Source organism: Haliotis rubra, unplaced genomic scaffold (assembly GCF_003918875.1).
Source record: "Haliotis rubra isolate DU_JTF1 unplaced genomic scaffold, ASM391887v1 Scf472, whole genome shotgun sequence".
Lineage (NCBI taxonomy): Eukaryota > Metazoa > Mollusca > Gastropoda > Lepetellida > Haliotidae > Haliotis > Haliotis rubra.
The window spans coordinates 117622-143928 of record NW_025767160.1 but is presented as its reverse complement, the minus strand read 5'-3'; the positions used below and the strand labels follow the sequence as shown (position 1 = coordinate 143928).

Here is a 26307-nt window from a genome sequence, read left to right as displayed (position 1 = left end):
GCAATATATCGCAATATGAAAATTCTCTGCAATACCCACCCCTAGTCGCCAGTGGTGGTTCATACAATCACAACAATCCTTTATTTGAGAATTGTGTGACAATCAGATTGGTGCTGAATCTTCTGGGAGCACTACTCCAAGGGAGGTTATCCAAGAGACTAGCAGCACAAGCTGGAACATTGCTGAGTGCAGCGTGAAACTACACTCACTCTCTCACTATACTTATGAAATGATGCAAAGATATAAAACAGTAACTGCACTATAATAGATATCACAGTTTATTTGTAAACATACATATGTACATGGTTCACCCTGGCTGTCAGTATTCCAGGTGACTGCAGCTGTTGCTGTGGGAATCTGTCTGTTTCTATGTTCTGGGCTGAGCATCAGTTGTAGGGAAAGAGTCGAGTAGGTAGAGGCCACACTTTGTCTGCAAGGAGAAGGGCTAATTTAAGACAACAACTGAGATAAGATTGCTCCCATATCTGTTATTTAAATGTGTTTGACACCTAATCTATTTAGATTATAGCATGTCGGCTTCATGTGGGAGGAAGACTCCCAAATGGCTGGGCTTGTCATCCTAGGGATAGCTGATATATGGTGTACTATTACTGAGTGTTCAGAGGTGTGCTACTACCAGCTGCCAGCAGGTTTCAACTGGATCTGTGTGTGCAAGCACAAGCTTACTGCAAATGTTTATGAATTATGCAGACTAGCAATATACTGTACGATGATTGATAGTGATTAATCAGTGATTCATCAGACTATTTAACATGCCTGAAATCTGAATGAGTGATGAATACTTACAGGTACATTATGCGTCTGGATACATATCACTAATATATAGGAGCCATATGTTTTGTTTCAAAAATTACAATAAGATTCAAAACTAGATTACAACTTTCAGTTTCAAAGATCTAAAATCTTCACAACATGACCCGTCATTTTGTTCAATTGTTTTGCTTAAATCTTATGACCTGCCTGCTAATAATCACAATATCTTCACAAAAACATGGCACTTGTGTGATACCTCCTTGCTGAAAGGGTCAACTCACCACTGTCCAGTGCTGTGTCGAAGGGCTTGGTGTAGGTGTTGATGTACTCACGGGGTAGCATCATACAGTTGTCGTCCTCCTCCAGGAGGTAGTGGATTGCAGCTGCAGCCAGACACCATTCATAAATATTATTTATTATTATTATAGGATATTTATATAGCGCACATATCCACACAACTAGTACATGTTCCCTTTATCAAAGGATATCTTTTTTTTCTGGCATTGTTTTAACCAACTCAACTCCCTGGGGAATATTCAACTGATGCAGCCTGTTTGGCGCAACGAGTAATCACACAGTCACATGGAGACAACAACATTCTGTAACACTTAGAACAGCCTCCAACAACAACCTGGAATATAAAACCACTGAAACATCAGACGAGAAGTAATGAATGACTTGATTAAGGACAGCAATGTTCGACTGCCATTGCACAGGGGAGTCAGCAGGTAATGTCAACATGGACCAACATCATACATTTGCCTCAAGTCATATCCTCCAGAGCGCCGTTGTACAAAACGATTTTAGCGCTAAGGTGACCTTAACTCCCATACCTTAACATAGACTTAAGGTACTCTTAGCTCTAAGGTTGCTTTGTACAACGGCACCCAGGACCTAGATTTTCGAAGCTCTCTTAGAGCCAAGATAGTTGTAAGTACCATACATTAACATTAACTTACGACTATCTTAGTGCTAAGAGAGCATCGAAAATCTAGGCCCAGTTGAAGATGTGCAGGTGATGCAGGCACTCCATGAGGTATACCTGAGGATTCCCATGTTTAGAATTCTACGCTTGATTACTAGTATGAAGGAGACTGGGATCGCCAGTAGGGCTGCGCAATACAACCGGTTTACCGGTATTTACCGGTTCAGACATGAAAATGATACGTATTGCGATACGCTGATCGAAAACCGGTATTTTGACATGCATTCGGAAAACTTCGCAACATTCGGAAATCTTTGGATATTTCCGTTTTTTTAATTGTTCTTTTCCCGGTTTCATTAGTGCCAAATGTTACTTACATTTTTATTTTGTCATGATTAAAAGTTTTTATAAAAGGTTAATCAATCATAGTGATTTTGTTGTGTTTTTGCTTTATAATCAAGCATTAACTTGATTATAAGTAGTTTTTGTTAAAAAAATAATCCTTGCAATATATTGCAATACATATCGCAATATGTGCTTCCGCATCGCAATATATCGCAATATGAAAATTCTCTGCAATACCCACCCCTAGTCGCCAGTGGTGGTTCATACAATCACAACAATCCTTATTTGAGAATTGTGTGACAATCAGATTGGTGCTGAATCTTCTGGGAGCACTACTCCAAGGGAGGTTATCCAAGAGACTAGCAGCACATAATCAAGTACATTTGACATACTCTACCAAAAGTCTTTGTAACGTCTTTTTTAATCTACAGTGATTTATGTATCTTTAATATATTACCTTGTTGTGGTAGAAACTCAGGCACATTCTGGTGCAGAGAGTCCATGGCATTCTTGAAATTGAGCTGAAAGAAGACACAATCAACTGAAGATCTTTACACAAACATCATATACATTGACTGTTGGGCAGTGCATCTTGATTTGTTATATTCATAAATTATTTTTGTGTCCTGTTTCTCTAAATTTACTTTGTTAGTGTTAATTCCCAAGTTGAAAACTAAAATGTTAACTGGGAATTAGTGTGTAAGAGAACTTGGTGTGAAACCAACACCACAAGTAAGCTGTAACTTTGTGACAGATTATGTATCATTCCAGGCCTTGAGGAACAGGCTGTTTCAAGTCAATATCATATTTGCTCTGGCTTGAAATTGCCCAAACTGCAAGTGTGTATTTCAAAATACTCCCATAAAGAGCAGCTGCTATAATTAATTGTGGTACTAACTATTCCATGAGAGTCAGATGACTTCATTATGAGTGCACTGAAAATTAGGATAAGTTAAATACTGAAATGTTCCATGGCTCAGGTTTTGCACCAACCTTGGGAGTTTTGCTGATAAACTTGCCCAGTTTTAGCAGTTGGGTGAGGACATCAACAATGAGTTTGTCTGTGGTTTCTGACGGCTCAAAAGCCTCCAGACGGTGAGCTTCTATGTCCAGTGTCCGGAATGACCATTGCTGATAAAGGCGCTGGGGAATGTGGCGGAACATTAAGGAAAACATCACCGTACCATACAGTCTGGAATCAGAACTCTTCCTTTCCCAGATCATCAGAACACAGACACCAAGTCAGTTACATGACCATCTTCCACAGTACCATCAGATAAATGTTGCCAGACAAGAGACAAAACTATAACATTGTGAGTAGATCAAAACATTATCAATCACGGCCTTGCAGAATACTTAATTCTGATTGTTTATTACATGGCTTCAAAACTCCAGCCTCTGATTATCTGTGAGGATTTGTCAGTTGCATTATGAGTGAAATTAGTCAGTTGCGTTATGAGTGAAATTAATCAGAGGTATCAGAAATGGGGAAATTACTTCTCAGTTTCAAAATAATATTTGTACATGTAGGTCACTGGATGGCAAATGTTTGTTCCTCGAAAAAGTCCTAAAGCATATGTTCCAATATATTTCGGACAGAAATTATGTCAGATTCCAAATTAAACTTGTCTACAGGTAACATGGCTCTACAGCAAAAACAGACTATGTTAACTTGTGGTTACATTTTGGACAAAAACACATGATATCATCAATGAACTTCACAAGACACTCTCCCAAACCAATGACACAACATTCAGCTATATTACCAAGCTGTCTTTAATGTCACAATGCTGTTGTTATTGAACATCTGGATGGTGTAATATTCTATTGTCATATTGCTAGCACCAGTTCTGGTGTATTAACCACCTGGCTTCAAACAAAAGGATATATCATGAGAGATGACAAGTATCTTGGCCTTGGAGATGAATCCCTCATCTGACGTTTCACTGTGATGCAACTCCTTCACTATCTCTAGCAACATGTCTGAGGAAGTCTGCAACAGCCAATATCAGTTCATTCTGTATCAATATGACACTTGGGCTTACTGCTGCCATGACCAGTATTGAAGTTCCATCACAGTACAACTGTCATATCTCTTGCAGGTGCATAATCTATCCAATCATGACAAATATTCTTCTTTATTGAAATATTCTACCTTCTATGAATTGTCTAACATCTGTCTCGTGAAGAGAAGTTGTAGTAAAACTCAAGCAAACACACAGAGTCTCCTTAATGAGGAAGCTCCATATAGAGATTAAAGGTAAACAAATACATACAAAAGTCAGGCTGGTCAAATAAACACAGACATAAAAATGAAAAGGACTCATATTATGTCAGTTCCAAATGTTTCCATTTATCATGATATATCTGTAGTTTGTAGCTCACCTCCACTACATGTACGATGTGCTTCATGTATATCAGCATCAAGCCAGTCACTGACTCACTCTGGTGGACATTCTGAAGGTTCTTCAGCTGTCTCTCATAGTAATCTGAAAAATACATTATCACTGTCAATCTCACAACAGATGAGTTCAGATTGACAGAATATGTCCACATCTGTGACCTCATCTTTGAAGAAACTATCAAATCACAGATGATATAACTGGAGGTGTTTGCATTTGTTGACAAAGACAAAACCGTAAAGCCTTAATGCACCACAATATATTTCCAGTTCAAAAACATTACTCCAAGACCTAGACCTTAATCCAGACCTCTCAGGGTATAACAATTACCCAAGTCTTTGAGAAATTCAACAGAAATGTGTAAACATAAAGTTTCATGCCTGCAGACATGGTAAAAGTGCCTATGAAATTGACAGTCATATAATCATGTTGCACAAAAAGCTGAATGCTATATGTCAGAGAAATGACATATACTCATATACACAGACACACACAAACACAGTTTGGATGCACAGTGATATGTTGAACTGAACATGTCGCAAGGATGGAGGCTTACATACTGTCTGCACTGATCATGCTAAATTACCATTTATTTCATATGTATTTTTAAGTTTTCTTTTTCAGAAATAATTTGTAAGAAAATATTATAAATATGGCATTTGTTTTAGACACTATTCAAAGCAGGGTGTGGTTTCGGGGTTTTTTTTCAGTACCTGCACTGAGTGCAACTTGGCTTGTAGGTTTGGCTGCACCATCAAAATTTGGGTTGCACCATTAAATAATGTCACTGGTTCTAAACAGTAACATAAATACTTGTTTAGCAATTTTCATAACAAGTACTAAGTATGAGATACATTCAACAGAATCTGACCCAATGATGATAAATTATGGATGATTCTGAATCTCAATTATATGATTACGACTACATAACTGATTGATGAGTGCACAAATGTTTCTGCTTGTAACAAGTCATGCGTAGAGAAACGTATTACTTGCAGTTCCTTACTTCCCAATTAAGACACACGATGCCAGCTCCAAGATGTTGGAGGATTTATTGTTACCTGCACCGTGTGTAACCCATTACTAAAGTACTCACGGAAATAGAAATAAAATGGTTTTGGTGTTTGTTTCGTAGTTTTGAACATAACTAAAGTTTGATTGTTAAATATTCTATGACTATCGTTTTTCCCAACGTTTATTTTTAACACCTTTGTAAAATCATCCAATATAGATGAGTTTACAGGAGAGCAAATTGTCATTTTTACCCGTTCAAATTGCATCATAGTATGCAAATTAGATGTACTCTCCATCGGTACATAAATAGAGAATACTACATGAGGTCTCATTACATACGAATTATACGAAACAAGTGTCCTTCCTATGGTATCTGACAGAGCCAAATGTAATGTAATGAGACCGAGTGTGGTATTTTATTTATTACCCACCTCTCACCTGCATAAAGTTGACAAAATAGCGTAGTTTTTGTTATTTTCAGGCTTTCAACCCGAAACCTGTTTCATAAAGAGGTTGCGGAAGAATTTTGTTCTGTAGTACACTTTTGCATGACATCACACCTTTGGTAACCGACGTCACGATGCATGTCAGTTGTCATCGCCTCGTACATCTTCCTACAGTAAACTACTCCGTAGCACCCCGTTTCTTGGTTTGCAATTGCTTCACTCGGCTAACATCACTGGTGGAAACATTGCGTTTATGTTTTTCGACGGATATAAGGTCTCAATTCGACTCACAATTAAACAGCGATACGGCAACAATCGCAATGTTTACATTCCCACAATGCATATAAGTTGTAGAATGAATGAATTCTCGTGTTTGTTATGAATGTAGTTCCGCCACAACATGACCTAACTGAGAGGTCATCGGTTATCCAATCAAATCGTTAGAATCTCAGGTCAAGTCGTTACGACACAGGTCAATGCGATACGACACTCGTGTGACTTACTAGATTAATATGCAACTACCCATATGTTGACCACGTGGTTAAATAATATATTTTATGAAAAACGTCATATGCCATTCATCCTTTATTTCTTTTATCCCAATTGATATACAAAATAATTGATTTAGGGATTTTCTCTTGCTGAAAGTTTACTATTTTTACGAGTTCATTCATAGCTTTGATTGTCAATTGTACAATCGCTATGGCAACACACGTGCAAATGCATCTTACCGTCTAAACAGTGCTGCAGGTAGCTGCTACCACCCATTGTTGATTGTGACGTAAGTTATGATATGTTTCTAAATTTGTTGATACTATACAAATTGTTGTTATTTTTACCTGTAAAATGTTATTTTGGATGATGATTAGAGGACCAAATTAAAAGGCATAGTTGGGAAAAACATAGTTATCTTAATATTTGTTAAAACTACCTATTGTAATGAAGTAATAAACAAATAAACGCCAAAAAACATTATATTTCTATTTCGCGAGTACTTTAAAGGTAACCTGCACCAGCCATTTTTAACATGCACCAGGACAGGTTTTAAATAGTGAAATCATACCCTGTAAAGGAATGTTCAAGATGTACAGCTCCAAACAAAAGATGTAAAAATACATATAAGTAATGTCTACTACCAGTGAGGTAATTAGGTAAATACACAAGCTGAATATTGGGGATGTTACTGAGGTCATGGTACCACATGTATCTTGATACTCGGGTCACCAAATATCTGGTAACAGTTAATCTAAGTCATTTTGTTTATAGATAAGGATTACCAGAGAAAAGAGAACTGACCATCAGCCCCCATCAAACACACTCACCAAGTCAAGTCATATCTGGTGTTCTGTATAAGACTAAGAGTGATTGAATGAGCGTATGGTTTTACACTGCTTCAAGCAATATTCCACAAATATCCTGGCACACCAGAAATGGGCTTCACACAATGTATCCATTGAGGAATCAAACCCATGAAAAGCGAAAGCTTTAACCGATAGGCTACCCCACCGCCCCTTCTGTATGAGAAAATTACAAGAGACAAATGTGTTATGTTCACTGTTTTAATAATTCAGGGAAAATGTGTTGAAAATCAGTGCTATCTCGCATTTGTCATAGAACCAAATAGGTTATAAACAGGATTAATAATGGAGTTTTATATGAGACATTAGTGCAAACTCAAAACAATAATAGTGACATTACTACTGAATATGTTCATGATGATCACTATCTCTCATAACACGACACAGTGTCCTGTACTCACTTCCAGCCTCCACCCGGTCAATGTCCTCATCTCGTAGTTTGGAAATGTAGACAACACGATGGATTAGGCTTTTCTGTAACAAGAGAGACAGTTATATTTAGACGTAAAATGTCACATTGTAGAGACTAATCCGGAATTTGGAAAAGGTAGGTGCACATAATATCGTGGATGCAGTAATCATGCAAGGATATGACAAAAAGCCAGTGCGCATAATACTGAGGAGGTAAATGTGCCTGACACCCTTTATAATCCACAACCATGACATTAGCATGATTAGTACCTTTCAGGACAAAGTGAGAACAAAACCTTGCTAGCTAGCAACTAGCGTTAAAGCAAATCACCATTCTCTCTGTGTCTGTTGAATCATGTCGTGTAACTTCAAAGTAATTTTTCTTAGGCCAGTCAAACACCCGTTCAGTCTTCTTGCCCTTCCTTTTTTTCTTGTCACTCAGAGCTGGATTAGCCCTAGCACTACCATCAGCATTTTCCTGATCCCAGGGCTGAGGTAGGTCAGCCCCTTCCTGTACCCCGTCATCCTTCTTCACGCCAGACATAGCAATCTGTAGAAGGTCCTGTAACCTAATGGTGTAATGCTACTGCTGGGGGGGGTCACTGTAACTCCCATAGCAACTACCACTCACCTGTAGGAACATACCCCCTGGCTAGCTACTTACTGGTATTTAGTTGCAACTGGAACTAGGATAATTTCTCACCATTTAAGTATGTGTTGTTAGTGGCAGTGACAGGACTATTGCTTTCTAAACAAAGCTATCACCTGCTAGATCAACATAGCGATCAAATTGTCCTGGCAGGTGCTGATTGATTGTCACACAATAGCAGGGCACCTCCCCCCACCCCACCAAATACTGTGGCTCCTGCCCTTTGCTCACTTCTGTTCCCCCCCCTCTCAGATTACACACCCCTCCCCCACTGTAGGCCTCCCCCCTTCTCTAAACACAGTCATGTATGTTCCAGTACCCTCATGTTCAGCCCTTTCCCAGCAACCATGTAGGGAATGAGAGAGATAAGGGTAACGCTCCAGGCAGAGCCAGGTGACCATGGAGGGTCTGATGGAGCCACACAACAGTCAAGACACGACACTCCACAACAGTCCCAGATCTACACTCAACAACAGTTCTCAACACAGCAATGTTAGTGTAAGGTGGTGATTATGAAAGCCAGACCACTGAGGTGATAGTCTACCAATATAATGGCAAAACAGGAGCCATGCTAAACATGGTAAGTTACATATATGTATGCAAGCAAACTGACTGTTACAAAGATGGTTACTGACTTAGGCAAAACACTTTAGTAAATATGAATGCTACCATCCCCAGCTGCAAATTCCTTGTATCAGACTGCCAATGGCATAATCAGATGCTCACACCATGCAGTTGATTTAGCCAAAACAGATAAGACAAAAGCTTTCGAAACAATTCATCATACAGCATCATCCACTGTGTTCTATTTGTAATAGTGTACTGTAAAAGGTGTTTGGGCACATGGGATTTATAGGACATTTATGCATATCAAATCTTTTGTACCACTGTCTCTGACAATTCAGTTCTGGAGTGTGTTACATTACTACTGTGTTATTAGTTGTTCACATTAATTTGTATAAAAATCCCTAAATTTATTGTGTTGGGAAATTTGCCACAATAATGAAATGGAGAACCAGAATGGTCTACTACTGTACTAATTTGATGGGATTCCGACAATGTAATTGAACTCATTAGGGGAAGAAACCACACACAATAAATAGTGAAACATTACAAGGTGGAACAAGTGAATTTCTGTTGAGCAAGCATTTTGTTTTTCGTCTAAATGTGTCTGTGTTAATATGACATTCTGAATAACTATATGTGTTCTATCTGTAGTAGTTCTGCTCAGTGTGAGGGGACAAAGGGGTTTATTAGGTAATTCTATAAAAGATTCATACAATTCTAGGGTTCGTGAGCAATTATCTGTGATGCTTCAGTTTTGGTGTATCCATTTTACACATTCCTGCTATGTTGTTAGTTATCCAGTTTTGTTTTCAACAAAACAACTACTTCATTAAACAACGTGGACTGGAAGGTTATCTTTCAATCATCCTTGGTTTTGTGGCAAAAATCTGTCGCATGCCGTAACATGATAGAAATCCATCGATGCTCACGCATCGGCCGGGGACTTTTAGCTATATGTGACCTAGGCATATGTGTGTTGGCATATCTATGGGCAACTTATGGACACATTTAACGAGATTTGTATTTATTACTTTCATGTTGAAGAAAAAATACTGTGTGATAACAATAAGCTGGTTTTATGGATTGTTTTATACTACAGTGTATACTTATGAACTGTCATAACTACTTTCACTTAAAAATACTACAAATTCAAAACATTATTCAACAAGCATTGTCACTTAAGGTGACATAATCCCCCGCCGCAAATTATCAAATCAAACTTAAAAAGTAATGAAAGTTTAAGATGAAGTTAAATGTCAACAAAAACATGACCAGTCAACCTCTCTTGATATCTTGCTCTTTAGTTGTTCAAACACACAAATATTTTCAAGACTGATTTTGGCCTTGACATGAATGTCATAGTGTTTGAAATATGCAAAAGTGGTACTAAAGAAATTGCTTATTGAAAAACATTCAAGGGAAGTCTTGAAAGTCTATGAAGAAAATCCAGTGAATTCAGGTTAACATCTTCAAAGTGTCGCAGTTACCTTGAAAACTATGTGAAAGTCACCAAAATTGATTGGGCCCTGCACCTTCATTAGATGAAGCTTGGTGTCAAATATGAAAACAATCCAGTGAATGTTTTTAGCGATATCTTGCTGACTATCTTAACATGCAATTTTACATGCTGAAATCATCAAAGTGTCACTATGACCTTGAAAATTATATGAAGGTCACCAAAATTGACTGGGACCTGCCCCTACAGTAGATGAAGCTTGGTGTCAAATATGAAAACAATCCAGCAAATGGTTTTTGCGATATCTTGCTGACTATCTTAACATGCAATTTAACATGCTGAAATCTTCAAAGTGTCACCAAGACCTTGAAAATTATATGAAGGTCACCAAAATCGACTGGGCCCTGCGCCTTCCCTAGATAAAGCTTGGTGTAGAATATGAAGAAAATTTAGTCAACGGTTCTTGAGATATCTCGCTGACAACAGTAAAACGTTAACGTCCCCTTGTGACCTTGAAATGAAGGTCAAGGTCACCAAACCTAACAGGGACCTTTCTTATACTGTGTGAACCTAGGTACCAAATAAGAAAAGAATCTAGTCAACGGTTCTTAAGTTATCCCAATTCGTACGTACGAACGGATGGACGGAGCTTAATACTATATCCCCCGCTTCGCGCTAAACGCGCTGGGGGATAATGACACTGTTGAGACGAGCTACTGCACACTTGATCATGTTGATGAACCAGCACACTTGCTGTGAGGCTGACATTACCATGATAACAGGGCATTGTTTTCTGTCCCTTGTATCACCATTTACAACAATTAACACAGCATATCATGGAGCTACAAATAGAAAAATATATAACTGAACTAATTTTAAGAAACTTGTAAACCAGATGAAGCACTAAGTTATGGTATCTTCTTTGCTCAACTGATACCAGAACTATTTACTAGTTTTACAAATTGGTATTATACATATATATATGAGCTGACTATTTTATATTTATGGTTCTAAACATATGTTTATTCTGTCTGCTCATCAGGGTGAACAGTCCAGCATTGGTAGACTGCATTATGATATTTGGGTCCCCAAACCTGAAGGAACAAAAGTTCACTAAACATTTAAACATGACCTTTTCATAATTTCCAAGCAGGGGGATTTTGCAGTCACCTTATTTGCTGCCTAGAGCTGTTATCATTAATCTTGATTGGCGATACAACCTGTGGGTGAATGGGAAAAACAAGGATGATAAAAAGGTGTTGAATCAATCTTTTCAATAAAATCACTCAATACATTACTGGGCTACATTTGTTTGCCAGTGAAATAGGTTCGCAACTTGGAAGCGGGCTGTCTGGTGAATACTCCGGTGAAGGCTTTGGTGTGAGCTATTTTCATAATGTTTTGTTGATATCTCACAGGCGCGAGCTTTTTATATGTTATGACAGTAAATAAACTGTTTATATAATTTCATTTGTCTATTTCACCACACGTTCTTCTTACCGAGTCACTTTCTCAGTTCGATACTTAAAAGCAATGTCATTATTTAGCGTTGACACAATTTCTAACTGTGATATAGATATGTCGTTGTCACAGACAAAACTCAATGTCTTGTTTTATTGACACCTGTGTGTCTGCCTGCCTGCCTGATCTTTTTGTAACCCTGGATACGCATTACTATGTTCTTGTAGCCTTTGGATACCCGTTACTATCTTTCTTGTAGCCCTTGGATACCTGATACTATCTTATTATAGCCCTTGGATACCCATTTCTATCTTCTTGTAGCCCCTGGATACCCGTTACTATCGTCTTGTAGCCCTTGGATACCCGTTACCATCTTCTTGTAGCCCCTGGATACCCGTTACTATCTTATTATAGCCCTTGGATACTCATTACTATCTTATTGTAGCCCCTGGATACCCATTACTATCTTCTTGTAGCCCTTGGATAGCCGTTTCTATCTTCTTTTAGCCCTTGGATACCCGTTACTATCTTCTTGTAGCCCTTGGATAGCCGTTTCTATCTTCTTTTAGCCCTTGGATACCCGTTACTATCTTCTTGTAGCCCTTGGATACTCGTTACTATCTTCTTTTAGCCCTTGGATACCCGTTACTATCTTCTTTTAGCCCTTGGATACCCGTTACTATCTTATTTTAGCCCTTGGATACCCGTTACTATCTTATTTTGCTCTTGGATACCCGTTACTATCTTATTGTAGACCTTGGATACCCGTTACTATCTTCTTTTAGCCCTTGGATAACCGTTACTATCTTCTTTTACCCTTGGATACCCGTTACTATCTTCTTGTAGCCCTTGGATACCCATTACTATCTTCTGTAGCCCCTGGCTACCCATTACTATCTTCTTGTAGCCCTTGGATACCCATTACTATCTTCTTGTAGCCCTCGGATACCCGTTACTATCTTCTTGTAGCCGTTGGATACCCGTTACTATCTTCTTTTAGCCCTTGGATACCCGTTACTATCTTCTTGTAGCCTTTGGGTACCCTTTACTATCTTTCTTGTAGCCCTTGGATACCTTTTACTATCTTATTATAGCCCTTGGATACCAGTTACTATCTTCTTGTAGCCCCTGGATACCCATTACTATTGTCTTGCAGCCCTTGGATACCAGTTAATATCTTCTTGTAGCCCTTGGATACCCGTTACTATCTTCTTGTAGCCCTTGGATACCCGTTACTATCTTCTTGTAGCCCTTGGATACCCGTTACCATCTTCTTGTAGCCCCTGGATACCCGTTACCATCTTATTATACAATGGATACCCATTACTATCTTATTGTAGCCCCTGGATACCCATTACTATCTTCTTGTAGCCCTAGATACCCATTACTATCTTCTTGTAGCCCTTGGATAGCCGTTTCTATCTTCTTTTAGCCCTTCGATACCCGTTACTATCTTCTTGTAGCCCTTAGATAACTGTTACTATCTTCTTTTAGCCCTTGGATACCCATTACTATGTTCTTTTAGCCCTTGGATACCCGTTACTATCTTATTTTGCTCTTGGATACCCGTTACTATCTTCTTGTAGCCCTTGGATACCCGTTACTATCTTCTTGTAGCCCCTGGATACCCGTTACTATCTTATTGTAGACCTTGGATACCCGTTACTATCTTCTTTTAGCCCTTGGATACCCGTTACTATCTTCTTGTAGCCCTTGGATACCGTTACTATCTTCTTGTAGCCCTGGGATTCCCGTTACTATCTTATTGTAGCCCTTGGATACCTGTTACTGTCTTCTTGTAGCCCTTGGATACCCATTACTATCTTCTTGTAGCCCTTGGATACCCGTTACTATCTTCTTGTAGCCCTTGGATACCCATTACTATCTTCTTTTAGCCCTTGGATACCCGTTACTATCTTCTTTTAGCCCTTGGATACCCGTTAGTACTATCTTCTTGTAGCCCTTGGGGACCCTGTTACTATCTTCTTGTAGCCCTTGGATACCTGTTACTATCTTCTTGTAGCCCTTGATACCCGTTACTATCTTCTTTTAGCCTTTGGATACCCGTTACTATCTTCTTGTAACCCTTGGATAACTGTTACTATCTTCTTGTAGCCCTTGATACCGTTTATCTTCTTTTAGCCCTTGATATACCCGTTACTATCTTCTTTTAGCCCTTGGATACCCGTTACTATCTTCTTTGTAGCCCTTGGATACCCGTTTCTATCTTCTTTGTAGCCCTGGGAAACTGTTACTATCTTCTTGTAGCCCTTGGATACCCGTTACTATCTTCTTTTTAGCCCTTGGATACCCTCTTACTATCTTCTTTTGTAGCCCTTGGGTACCCTTTACTATCTTTCTTGTAGCCCTTGGATACCTTTTACTATCTTATTATAGCCCTTGGATACCCGTTACTATCTTCTTGTAGCCCCTGGATACCCGTTACTATTGTCTTGCAGCCCTTGGATACCAGTTAATATCTTCTTGTAGCCCCTGGATACCCGTTACTATCTTCTTGTAGCCCTTGGATACCCGTTACTATCTTCTTGTAGCCCTTGGATGCCCGTTACCATCTTCTCTTGTAGCCCCCTGGATACCGTTTTCCATCTTATTATACAATGGATACCCATTACTATCTTATTGTAGCCCCTGGATACCCATTACTATCTTCTTGTAGCCCCTGGATACCCATTACTATCTTCTTGTAGCCCTTGGATAGCCGATTCTATGTTCTTTTAGCCCTTGGATACCCGTTACTATCTTCTTTTAGCCCTTGGATACCCATTACTATGTTCTTTTAGCCCTTGGATACCCGTTACTATCTTATTTTGCTCTTGGATACCCGTTACTATCTTCTTGTAGCCCTTGGATACCCGTTACTATCTTCTTTTAGCCCTTGGATACCCGTTACTATCTTCTTTTAGCCCTTGGATACCCATTACTATCTTCTTGTAGCCCTTGGATAGCCGTTTCTATGTTCTTTTAGCCCTTAGATAACTGTTACTATCTTCTTTTAGCCCTTGGATACCCATTACTATGTTCTTTTAGCCCTTGGATACCCGTTACTATCTTCTTTTAGCCCTTGGATACCCGTTACTATCTTCTTGTAGCCCTTGGATACCCGTTACTATCTTCTTTTAGCCCTTGGATACCCGTTACTATCTTCTTGTAGCCCTTGGATACCCGTTACTATCTTCTTGTAGCCCTTGGATAACTGTTACTATCTTCTTGTAGCCCTTGATACCCGTTACTATCTTCTTTTAGCCCTTGGATACCCGTTACTATCTTCTTGTCACCCTTGGATAACTGTTACTATCTTCTTGTAGCCCTTGATACCCGTTACTATCTTCTTTTAGCCCTTGGATACCCGTTACTATCTTCTTTTAGCCCTTGGATACCCGTTACTATCTTCTTGTAGCCCTTGGATACCCGTTACTATCTTCTTGTAGCCCTTGGATAACCGTTACTATCTTCTTGTAGCCCTTGATACCCGTTACTATCTTCTTTTAGCCCTTGGATACCCGTTACTATCTTCTTGTAGCCCTGGATACCCGTTACTATCTTCTTGTAGCCCTTGGATACCCTTTACTATCTTTCTTGTAGCCCTTGGATACCTTTTACTATCTTATTATAGCCCTTGATACCCGTTACTATTTTCTTTTAGCCCTTGGATACCCGTTACTATCTTCTTGTAGCCCTTGGATAACTGTTACTATCTTCTTGTAGCCCTTGATACCCGTTACTATCTTCTTTTAGCCCTTGGATACCCGTTACTATCTTCTTTTAGCCCTTGGATACCCGTTACTATCTTCTTGTAGCCCTTGGATACCCGTTACTATCTTCTTGTAGCCCTTGGATAACTGTTACTATCTTCTTGTAGCCCTTGATACCCGTTACTATCTTCTTGTAGCCCTTGGATACCCGTTACTATCTTCTTGCAGCCCTTGGATACCCGTTAATATCTTCTTGTAGCCCTTGGATACCCGTTACTATCTTCTTGTAGCCCTTGGATACCCGTTACTATCTTCTTGTAGCCCTTGGATACCCGTTACTATCTTCTTGTAGCCCCTGGATACCCGTTACCATCTTATTATACAATGGATACCCATTACTATCTTCTTGTAGCCCCTGGATACCCATTACTATCTTCTTGTAGCCCTAGATACCCATTACTATCTTCTTGTAGCCCTTGGATAGCCGTTTCTATCTTCTTTTAGCCCTTGGATACCCGTTACTATCTTCTTGTAGCCCTTAGATAACTGTTACTATGTTCTTTTAGCCCTTGGATACCCATTACTATGTTCTTTTAGCCCTTGGATACCCGTTACTATCTTATTTTGCTCTTGGATACCCGTTACTATCTTCTTGTAGCCCTTGGATACCCGTTACTATCTTCTTGTAGCCCCTGGATACCCGTTACTATCTTATTGTAGACCTTGGATACCCGTTACTATCTTCTTGTAGCCCTGGGATTCCCGTTACTATCTTATTGTAGCCCTTGGATACCTGTTACTATCTTCTTGTAGCCCTTGGATACCCATTACTATCTTCTGTAGCCCCTGGGTACCCGTTACTGTCTTCTTGTAGCCCTTGGATACCCATTACTATCTTCTTGTAGCCCTTGGATAACCGTTTACTATCTTCTTGTAGCCCTTGGATACCCGCTACTATCTTCTTTTAGCCCTTGGATACCCGTTACTATCTTCTTTTAGCCCTTGGATACCAGTTACTATCTTCTTGTAGCCCTTGGATACCAGTTACTATCTTCTTGTAGCCCTTGGATAACTGTTACTATCTTCTTGTAGCCCTTGATACCCGTTACTATCTTCTTTTAGCCCTTGGATACCCGTTACTATCTTCTTGTAACCCTTGGATAACTGTTACTATCTTCTTGTAGCCCTTGATACCCGTTACTATCTTCTTTTAGCCCTTGGATACCCGTTACTATCTTCTTTTAGCCCTTGGATACCCGTTACTATCTTCTTGTAGCCCTTGGATACCCGTTACTATCTTCTTGTAGCCCTTGGATAACTGTTACTATCTTCTTGTAGCCCTTGATACCCGTTACTATCTTCTTTTAGCCCTTGGATACCGGTTACTATCTTCTTGTAACCCTGGATACCCATTACTATGTTCTTGTAGCCCCTGGATACCCGTTACTATCTTCTTGTAGCCCATGGATACCCGTTACTATCTTCTTGTAGCCCGTGGATACCAGTTAATATCTTCTTGTAGCCCCTGGATACCCATTACTATCTTATTATAGCCCTTGGATACCCATTACTATCTTTTTGTAGCCCATGGATACCCGTTACTATCTTCTTTTTAGCCCTTGGATACCCGTAGAATACTACCGAGGTCTCATTACATACGAATTATGCGAAAGCGAGTGTCCTTCCTATATGTATCTGACCGTTTAAGCGAGAAGTCGAATAAGATAGATAGAAAGATCCGCAGTTCGTATAATTCGTATGTATATGAACTGATGTGTATTTATTTATTACCCGACGTCTTACATGCATTTAAATTGACAAAATAGGCGTATTTTTGTTATGTTTTTGGTTTCAAACGAAACCGGTTTCATAAAGAGGTTCGCGGAAGAGTTTTGTACTGTAGTACAATATTTGCATGGCGTCACACTAATGGCGTCACTGCCATAGTAACCGGCGTCCGCGATGCATGTCAGTTGTCATCGCCTCGTACAGCCTCCTACAGTAAACTACTCCGTTGCACCTCGTTTCTTGGTTTCCAGTTGCTTCATTAGGCTAACATCACTGGTGGAAACATTGCGTTTATGTTTTTCGGCGGATATAATGTCTCAGTTCGACTCACAATTAAACAGCGACACGGCAACGTTCGCAATGTTTACATTCCCACAATGCATTTAAGTTGTAGAATGAATGAATTCACGTGTTTGTTAAGAATGAAAAAATAGTTACGTCAGAATTTGACCTCACTGAGAGGTCATCGGTTATCCAATCAAATCGTTAGAATCTCAGGTCAGCGTTACTGACACGACACTTTCGTGTGTCACGTCTGAGATTAATATGCAACTACCCATACGTTGACCACGTGGGTAATAAAAGTTACTATCTTCTTGTAGCCCCTGGATACCCGTTACTATCTTCTTGTAGACCTTGGATACCCGTTACTATCTTCTTTTAGCCCTTGGATACCCGTTACTATCTTCTTGTAGCCCTTGGATACCCATTACTATCTTTTGTAGCCCCTGGGTACCCATTACTATCTTCTTGTAGCCCTCGGATACCCGTTACTATCTTCTAGTAGCCCTTGGATACCCGTTACTATCTTCTTTTAGCCCTTGGATACCTGTTACTATCTTCTTGTAGCCCGTGGATACCCGTTGCTATCTTCTTGTAGCCCTTGGATACCCGTTACTATCTTCTTTTAGCCCTTGGATACCCGTTACTATCTTCTTGTAGCCCTTGGATACCCATTACTATCTTCTTGTAGCCCTTGGATACCTGTTACTATCTTGTTTTAGCCCTTGGATACCCATTACTATCTTCTTTAGGTTTAGTTTAACGAATATGGTTAGGGTTAGGCAACTTTCCCATGCTCATTCGCTCCAACTCCCAGAATTCCGTAGTTCCTATTTTTCAAAAACGCATATATTTTTTATTTGTGATAACTCACCTTTCATTTTCAAAATCGTTGGGTAGTTTTACTAGCCGGAAGTCGTCCCAAATAATCCAATTTTTATGGTTATTTTCTATTTTTGAAATTTATAGCTCATGCTTCCCAATAAAAGAAGTGCATGTGACACTATATATGGCTGGTAGGTATCCGGTATTCTGTAACTGTACTAAAATGAATAATATAAGACAGTAAAGATGACAAATATCTCCAAATGGTTTGCTGTACGAGAGTAACTCGTTATTATACGTGAATACCATTCCAATTGAAAGGGTTGTTGTATAAAAAATTGTTTCAACTGATAAAACACAGCAGGAATTTTTAATTACCCGAACCGCCTCGATGGTGTAGTGCTTAGAGCGTCCACCGGGAGAGTGGAAGGTCGCCGGTCCAATCGTGTCCGCCGGTCGTGTCATACCAAAAGACGTTAAAATATGGTACTTGTTGGTCCCTGCCTGGCACTTGGCGTTAATGGGTACAACAAGGACTGGTCGGCTCAGAGTCAGTATAATGTGTCTGAGTGGAATAGTCATGCATACTGCAGCTAGTACAAGCAGCCACACACACACATACACACACATGCACGCTGTCATGAGTGAAATGATCTTAAGTATGACGTTAACCCCCTGGGTGCCAGAGGGACATATATGTCCTTCCTATTCAACCTTCACTTTGAAGGCCAATAAAATTCTAATTGTAAACCAAAAGTCACTGTGTTCTTTAATCTGATTGGTTGAAAAACGTGATCAAATGGTATTTGATTCCTGGAAATTCTCTGCGTATTCAGAGGTACAGATAAGCTGCGTATCTGCGTAAATTACGCAAATATTTATGTGAAAACTATATTTCTATTAAGTCTATTGCGTACAAGTACGCTTGAATTTTTGTAAATACTCAATAAATGTGATCTTACATGCATACACTCAAAACTGTCAAATCGTAGCTTGCGTACCGGTGGATAGACAAAATAACTGAGGTATACTGAGATATTCTATTTCAGGACATGAACTTGACAACTTGCAGTCTTTCTTATCGTTTTTCATATTACAGATCAATTATAAATAACAAACACTAAGATTGAAACTTTATTATATTTTCAAAACTCATGGAAAATGGCAAAATACCCATTTGAGTTTGAGTGAGGTGAGTGCAATATATTTGGTTATTCAAAGGCAAATTAGGACACCCAATTGAGATGAACACAAGTGAGCACAAAACTCAATGGCCCAAAAAGTTATCTGTAGCTCTGGTATTAATACATACAAACATCGCTCACACCATTGTATTGTTACGTCGTCAGCTGTGATGACGTCATTAAAATCATATTGTGACGTAAAGTCCGAATGACGTCACAAATGAGCAGTTCCAGATGCTACCATGGGAGACAGCTGAAACGGCCGGCTGATGACATTTCACTGCTGTACCCGTACTCGATGTCAATGAGAGCAGCAAAAAACGTGCGTGGGCCTTTCGGTTTACTTTTGTGTTTACAATGTCGATAAACATCATGTGTTGGCGAATTTTGAGTATTTGACGGGTGTTATTTGTATTTGAAGCTGACGCGCGGAATATTTCATTTGAAACCTCCGGCTGATGCCATATTTGGTTCCAAATGAATTCCTCCGTGCTTCAAATACTCCCGTGCTTCAAATAACACCCGGAAATTCGCCAACACATGATGTTTATCTCCTAAATATATCACACACACAAATACACTTCAGTTCCGAATTCTGCGGGAAATTCCTTGTTGCTTGATACCATTCAGAATTATCTCAGATAAAGCTAAAGTGCTTAAAAAAACCGTAAAAATTGGCTTCATCGTAAATGTCGCCATTTTTGACACAATACGAAATCGCGATTCACAGCGTTATTTGCTGTATGTTTTGAAATGTGAAAATCTGATAATTACTAAGAGTACTGAATTGCAAAAATAGCATATTAATGATCACTGATATCAGTTTTTCGTTAAATCACTTATAATTCTAAAACTTTGCCGATGAACCTAGAATTGGCTGGGATGTTTCTGAAAATACAGTTAAACAAACGCTGAAGTGCGTTTTCGCAATATTGAATAGTGTTTACAAAACAAATTTCACAAAGGCCGGTATTGAGATGCCAATTACATCACATCTATTTCATATTCAGCTGGCGACAAATGCATTACTGAATTCCCCATACATTTTAGAACCAAATTTCAATGTTCTTTGTCACTTATACCAACGGTCTAGATAAAATGAATCGAAAGATATTGGGTGTGAAAATGAACACTGTGCTGAAAAGACTGCGCTTGTTTGAAATGTAAACAAAGAAAAATTTTACACTGCGTAGGCTCCATTTTCTTAACTTTTCCGACATCCAGTCATCTATTCATTGCTTGCAATGGCTCAATACCTTTAGAATATGCATGGAAAGAGTTTTGTAGCAAGAAATAGGAAATTAAAAATAGATCCATTGCAAGGTTTGATAATTTATAAGAAAATTGCCAAAGTTTCCGTGCAGTGTGACGCCATGACTGACGCAAAATCACGCAAAACGACAACGGCAGTTATCTGCATTTCTGGCTTCTTCTCTTAGTGACAATGAAAACAATAAAAACAACAATACACATATAGTCAGAATCATTCTGATTACTTACATCTCATATTTATGTACAAACAATCCCTGAATCAAGGGAAAGGTCCTCGCAAAATCCTGTGTTCCCTTGTCAGTGAAGCCGCCATTTTATAAGAAATCAGTCATTGGTAGCCATGTCATCCGTCAACATTGTTGTACATATTAGGCAATTTCTTTGAGGTGACGGTCGGTTGAACAAGAGTAAACACAATCGCCCTATCAATCTGATAACACTTGCAGAATTATGATGTATATTTAATTAAACCTTATAAGTAAAACTGATAATATTCATGAAAATTATTATTACATTGTATAAAATGTATATGCACACATGTTTAAAGGAATTGTCTTGTTCAATGAATATGTTTGTGTCGTTATATATACAAAACAATGATGAATATTGATTGACCAGGTGCGTGTTTGTCAGAAATGTTTTATGATTCACTATCATTGTTTTCCATAATATAATCAATTCATATTTGATTAAAAAATATTGTGATGACAGGATATCAAACTGTAACTATACTTCAACAAAAATTGTTTAAGAATATATAAACCATGTCATATCTTTATTTGGACAAACCAGACATCCATATTCTAATAGTTCCATACCAAAAGCTTTCTTTTTGCATCTTTCATTGCATACTTATGAAGAGAAACTAGTACATAATCATAAACAAAGAAAATTTTCATCCTAAAAAAAAATATTCGGATGTTGTGAAATATTATGTTTCATTTACGTTAAATTGATGCCAGCCAAACAGGTGCACGTGCTGCTCATAATAAGATACACAGTCAACCATCAAATTGTTGATATATTCAGGACACTATTCAAATGGTGATGTCAGTCATTTTATGTTTTGTCTGAAGAGTGTTAAATCTGACATAGAAGCCAAGACCTTTTATACAATTAATGGAAATTAGGTGAGATATATACTAATCAGCATACATATGTCGTCTTTTTCCAACGTCGCAAAATACATAAAACAAGCAATGATGTCAGCTAAAATTTTGAATTTTTTTAAGCAATTTCATTACATTTGAAAATATGGCTAGTACTCTGTTAATAATGATGCAAGATTAGTCAAAATACATCTTACACAAACAGGAGAATATGGGAATCTAAGGACTAATTTACATATTGGATATGGCCATCCAAATTGCTAATACATGCTTTCTCATGTAGCACATAGTCATCTTTTCTTATAAATTGTGAAACTACCAAAACATATCTGCTCACATTGGGGAACTTTGTATTGGAATAGTTTGGTTCACCGTGAACAAAACATAATATAGTGTCCGCATCCACAACAAATTCTCTCCAAGTGATCTCAGTTACATTAATCTAAAGTTAATCATAGCAGAGTTAAGCCCCCTTACCTTTATATGTGTATGACCTCTCTGTCGTCGTTTGATGTCATAGAAGAACATTCATTTTTCGACATTTATTGCAAGTCATTTGTAAGATTGAGCATATAATTTTATGCATAAGCACACAAACCCATTTCATATATACTTACGTCGTTCAGGTATCAGGCTGTTTTTTCTTCGCTCACACTTTACGTAAAGATACCAAATAACAAAAATCGTTGCACAGTTTTTGGTACACCTACAGAATACCGGATACCTACCAGCCATATTGTTTAGTGTCACGTCACCCTGACCCTAACGCTAATGTTAACCCTAACCTAACCCAAACCAAAAGTAAACTCGCATGCTTTCAAAGATGGCAGAAGGTATCCGGTATTCTGTAATATATCGGTGCACGATATAAAGCGGAGAAATTTACTGTTTTTTAATGCAAAACAAAATTTTGGACAACATTTAGCAATGTCTATTTCTCAAACCGCCATGGTATTTGCTCTTATATTTATACCAACGGATAGGAAATGTAATATTCTACATTTCTGTGTAATTTTATAGCCATATGCAGATCCTGCATCACGTGAGCGCAATTCTCGCATTCTCTCACTTTTCAAACCTTAAAGGTCACATAAACCCTAGGGGGTAAAAATACATAAATCACTAACTGGCATCCTTATAAATGAAACCCCGTCATTAAAACTACTCATTTCGACCTTTAATTGACTTAAATCGACCTTTTTGACAACAGTGCACAATTCTCACCAGCGAACGAAATTTCAACCAATCAGAGCGGCGCGATTCTGTGACGTCATATGAGGAATAGCTTTGAGGGCCGATGCAGAATTCATCTACATTTTAGGGGTATATTATCTTGTTTACAGGCTTGTATAAACCTGAAATCGCGGACAATTGTTGTGGAAAATGAAAGCTATATGTTCTCACAATCTACTGGCATTTACTTTTGTCTCCTGCTTTGCCTAGTTTCCGAAGTTACAACTTGTTTTCATAGACGCTTCTGTCACAATTGATTGGTGTCGTTAGGCCCTATTTGTATAATGACTGATCCAAATTGATCCCATTTCTGTGTTTTTACCTCGATATTTAATCATGTCATGTAAAAATCTGTTTGTATTCTCAAAACAGTGTCGGCTCATAAGTTTTCACATGCAATACAGCAATTAATACTCCCTTGTTGTAACCCGTGTTAGGTGGTATAAACCTACACATGTTATTTGTCATCATTCACTTGATGGTCAGTTAATGAATTTGTAACAGGTATAATTAGTGGTAACACACTTAGATTACCCCCGACAAAGGTTCCCATTTGGCATTTCTTGTGTCTGGAGTAAATATTCAACATTATAAACATCGATCAAAGGATTAACCGATAACACGCTGATTGATTAATTACTTTTATCTTACACAGCCGGATTTGTCAAAAGGTAGTGTTTATGTATGTAGATCTACTAATCTATACTGAATACACTCTGCCGTGTCGGTACGTTCGCGTAAAAACAACGCCCTTCTTTCAAAGGATTAACCGGCAATACATTGATTGATTGCCCATTATTGGCTAACTAAATTACTGTTTTTTTTTTTTATGAAAGGCGGACATTATGCAATTAGTTGCCAGGTGTGCTATCTTGGGTGACCAGTGAGACTATACACCAATACCTGAAAAGATTTATCACCTTTTTAGTATATTAAACTGTTAAAAAGACACATCATTTGGAACAGTTTTGTGGATATTGATGGATACATTCCTCAAACAAGGTAATGGCCTGATATTGTTCCTATAACTTTAATCTGTTTTAATTTTAATATTTGCATTTTGTTTTTTATTCATTTGTCGTGTAGCATTCAACAGAATCATTGTTTTCGCTTTTGAAGTGTAATGAGACAGACAACATACACTAGGGTATGTGTGAATTATGATTCACATTGGCAAACTATAAAATGTCTAGATATTACAGTTCTGTTATAAATTCACTATAAGTATCAGCAGATCGTCAGCTTTTTATTTAGTTTCAAAATGCATAAAAGTATGATAATAAACTAATTATGATTATAAGACCAAATATAAAGACGCACATTGACTAGTATCTACATACTGGTGAGTGGACATTAACCATGTGAATGTAGCAAAGAAATTTATCGCAAGTATTGTGACTTCTCGACCCCCACCTCGCCTGCGGGAAGAAATCGCTATGTTATAAGTTGTGTCATGCAAAATCCTTTTGGTTATGATTCCAATACATATTTAACTCACAGTGTAGAAAGTAGTTTTGATTTTCTAACTTGATGAAAACAAACTATAATCTCATTAATTCTAACAGACTTTACTGATTTTCAAAATGGCGAATGCCTCTGTCGGAACATCCGCAAGTCTGTGGAGAAATGCTATTTAGGTTTGTTTTCACCGAATTAGAAAATCAAAACTACTTTCTACTGGTAGTAAAATATGTATTTTATTGATGGCCAATAGGATTTTGCATGACATATGTATAACATAACAATTTCTCTCCTGGCAGCGAGGTGGGTGTCAATATAATACTACTTACAATATTATTGTTACTCGACCACAACCTCACTTCGAGGAAGAAATCGCTATGTTACAAGTTGTGTTATGGAAAATCTTTACGGTCATCAATCATATACATATTTTACTATAACTAGTAAGTAGTTTTGATTCTTTAACTTCAGTGAAGCGATCTGAACACAAGTAAGATATCGCTTTCAGGCTTCCACAACGCTTCTCGCACTCACAAACATAACCCATTTAGCACTAACTGCGGGGTCCTGTGGAAATCTGTGCATGGTGACACCATCACCCGACCCCTAGGAGCAATTGACGACAAAGCAACGATTCGGCATGTCGCCGTTCATGTCGAAATCATCAAAATGATGAGCGTGCTACACACTTTCTATACAAGTAACTGAAAATCGTTCCTCATATGACGTCACTGCAGTGCTCTGGCGACAGAGTTACGTAACCTGTCTGTGGTTTCGTTGGCGGGCGAGAGGGAAGCAGGCGACTTTTTGGCCACTTTTAATCGCTCGGTATTAATTAACCACAAGTTTTTAAAGAATAAATTTGGTGTTCCGCATAAGACTAACCACAAATCTTTCATATGTAATGGTTAAAAGAGTAACAAAAAACAAAGTTTAGTGGTTCTTTAAGAAAATATGCGCCTGAAAAAAACTCGGCAACCCAATTTCACCTCACCTTTAATTAGCCGGGAGCACCTTTAGTTAGCTGTTCGGTAATACCCAACACCGCTCTATGCTCATAATATCCAAACTTAATTTTTACACAAAACTTTAAATTGACCCAGTATTTTGTCCACATCTACAAGCTGTGCAAACTGTGTATACCTGTTACTTTGTAAGAATAGGTTTTGGGTGAAGCAGCCCCTATTCACTCAGCATCAACACTGTTAGCCTGCAAGCTGCTCAAACAATCTATCGATTTTCAAGTTGTCTGTTCTGACAGATTTCACACGAAAATGATAAAAAGTATAAAAAGACAAACTTTTACCTTATTAAGAGTTCTATTTCTCTCTTCTATATAATCTAAAAGAGATGTTCTGTGATTATCGAGCATCGAATCCTCACGTTCGTCTATCTCGGACGCCATCTTGTTATGATCACCATAGTGACGCTCGCTTACCCCTGAAATGAAGTTCAAATTATAATGAAAAATTATATGTGCCCCTATATATAACGTTTCCCTGAGGTTTCAAAATGTTTTAATAAACATAACTAGTATATGCATATAAAAACAATTGCCAAAAAGTTTATATTTTGAAAAGGGGGGTAACTCATATTATTTCAAACGCATTATACTAGTTGTGTTGTAGGTAA

At 38.3% G+C, this 26307-nt stretch overlaps 1 protein-coding gene across 2 annotated transcripts; it reads right to left on the bottom strand.

Moving 5' to 3' along the window:
• Positions 1-262: 262 nt before the first annotated feature.
• LOC124290739 (testis-expressed protein 47-like) lies at positions 263-26112 on the bottom strand. Of its 2 annotated transcripts, none has more exons than XM_046727544.1 (8): positions 25982-26112; positions 7666-7738; positions 4430-4533; positions 3933-4037; positions 3038-3196; positions 2502-2565; positions 1056-1157; positions 263-430 (listed from the first exon to the last, which is right to left on the bottom strand). In XM_046727544.1, exons 1-8 carry the CDS (start codon positions 26078-26080, stop codon positions 387-389), a joined length of 750 nt encoding a protein of 249 aa, XP_046583500.1. In that variant the 5' UTR covers positions 26081-26112; the 3' UTR covers positions 263-386. The 2 variants fall into 2 exon arrangements, with proteins under 2 accessions (XP_046583500.1, XP_046583499.1); XM_046727543.1 differs by lacking the exon at positions 25982-26112 and adding an exon at positions 8007-8234.
• Between the last annotated feature and the right edge of the window lie 195 nt (positions 26113-26307).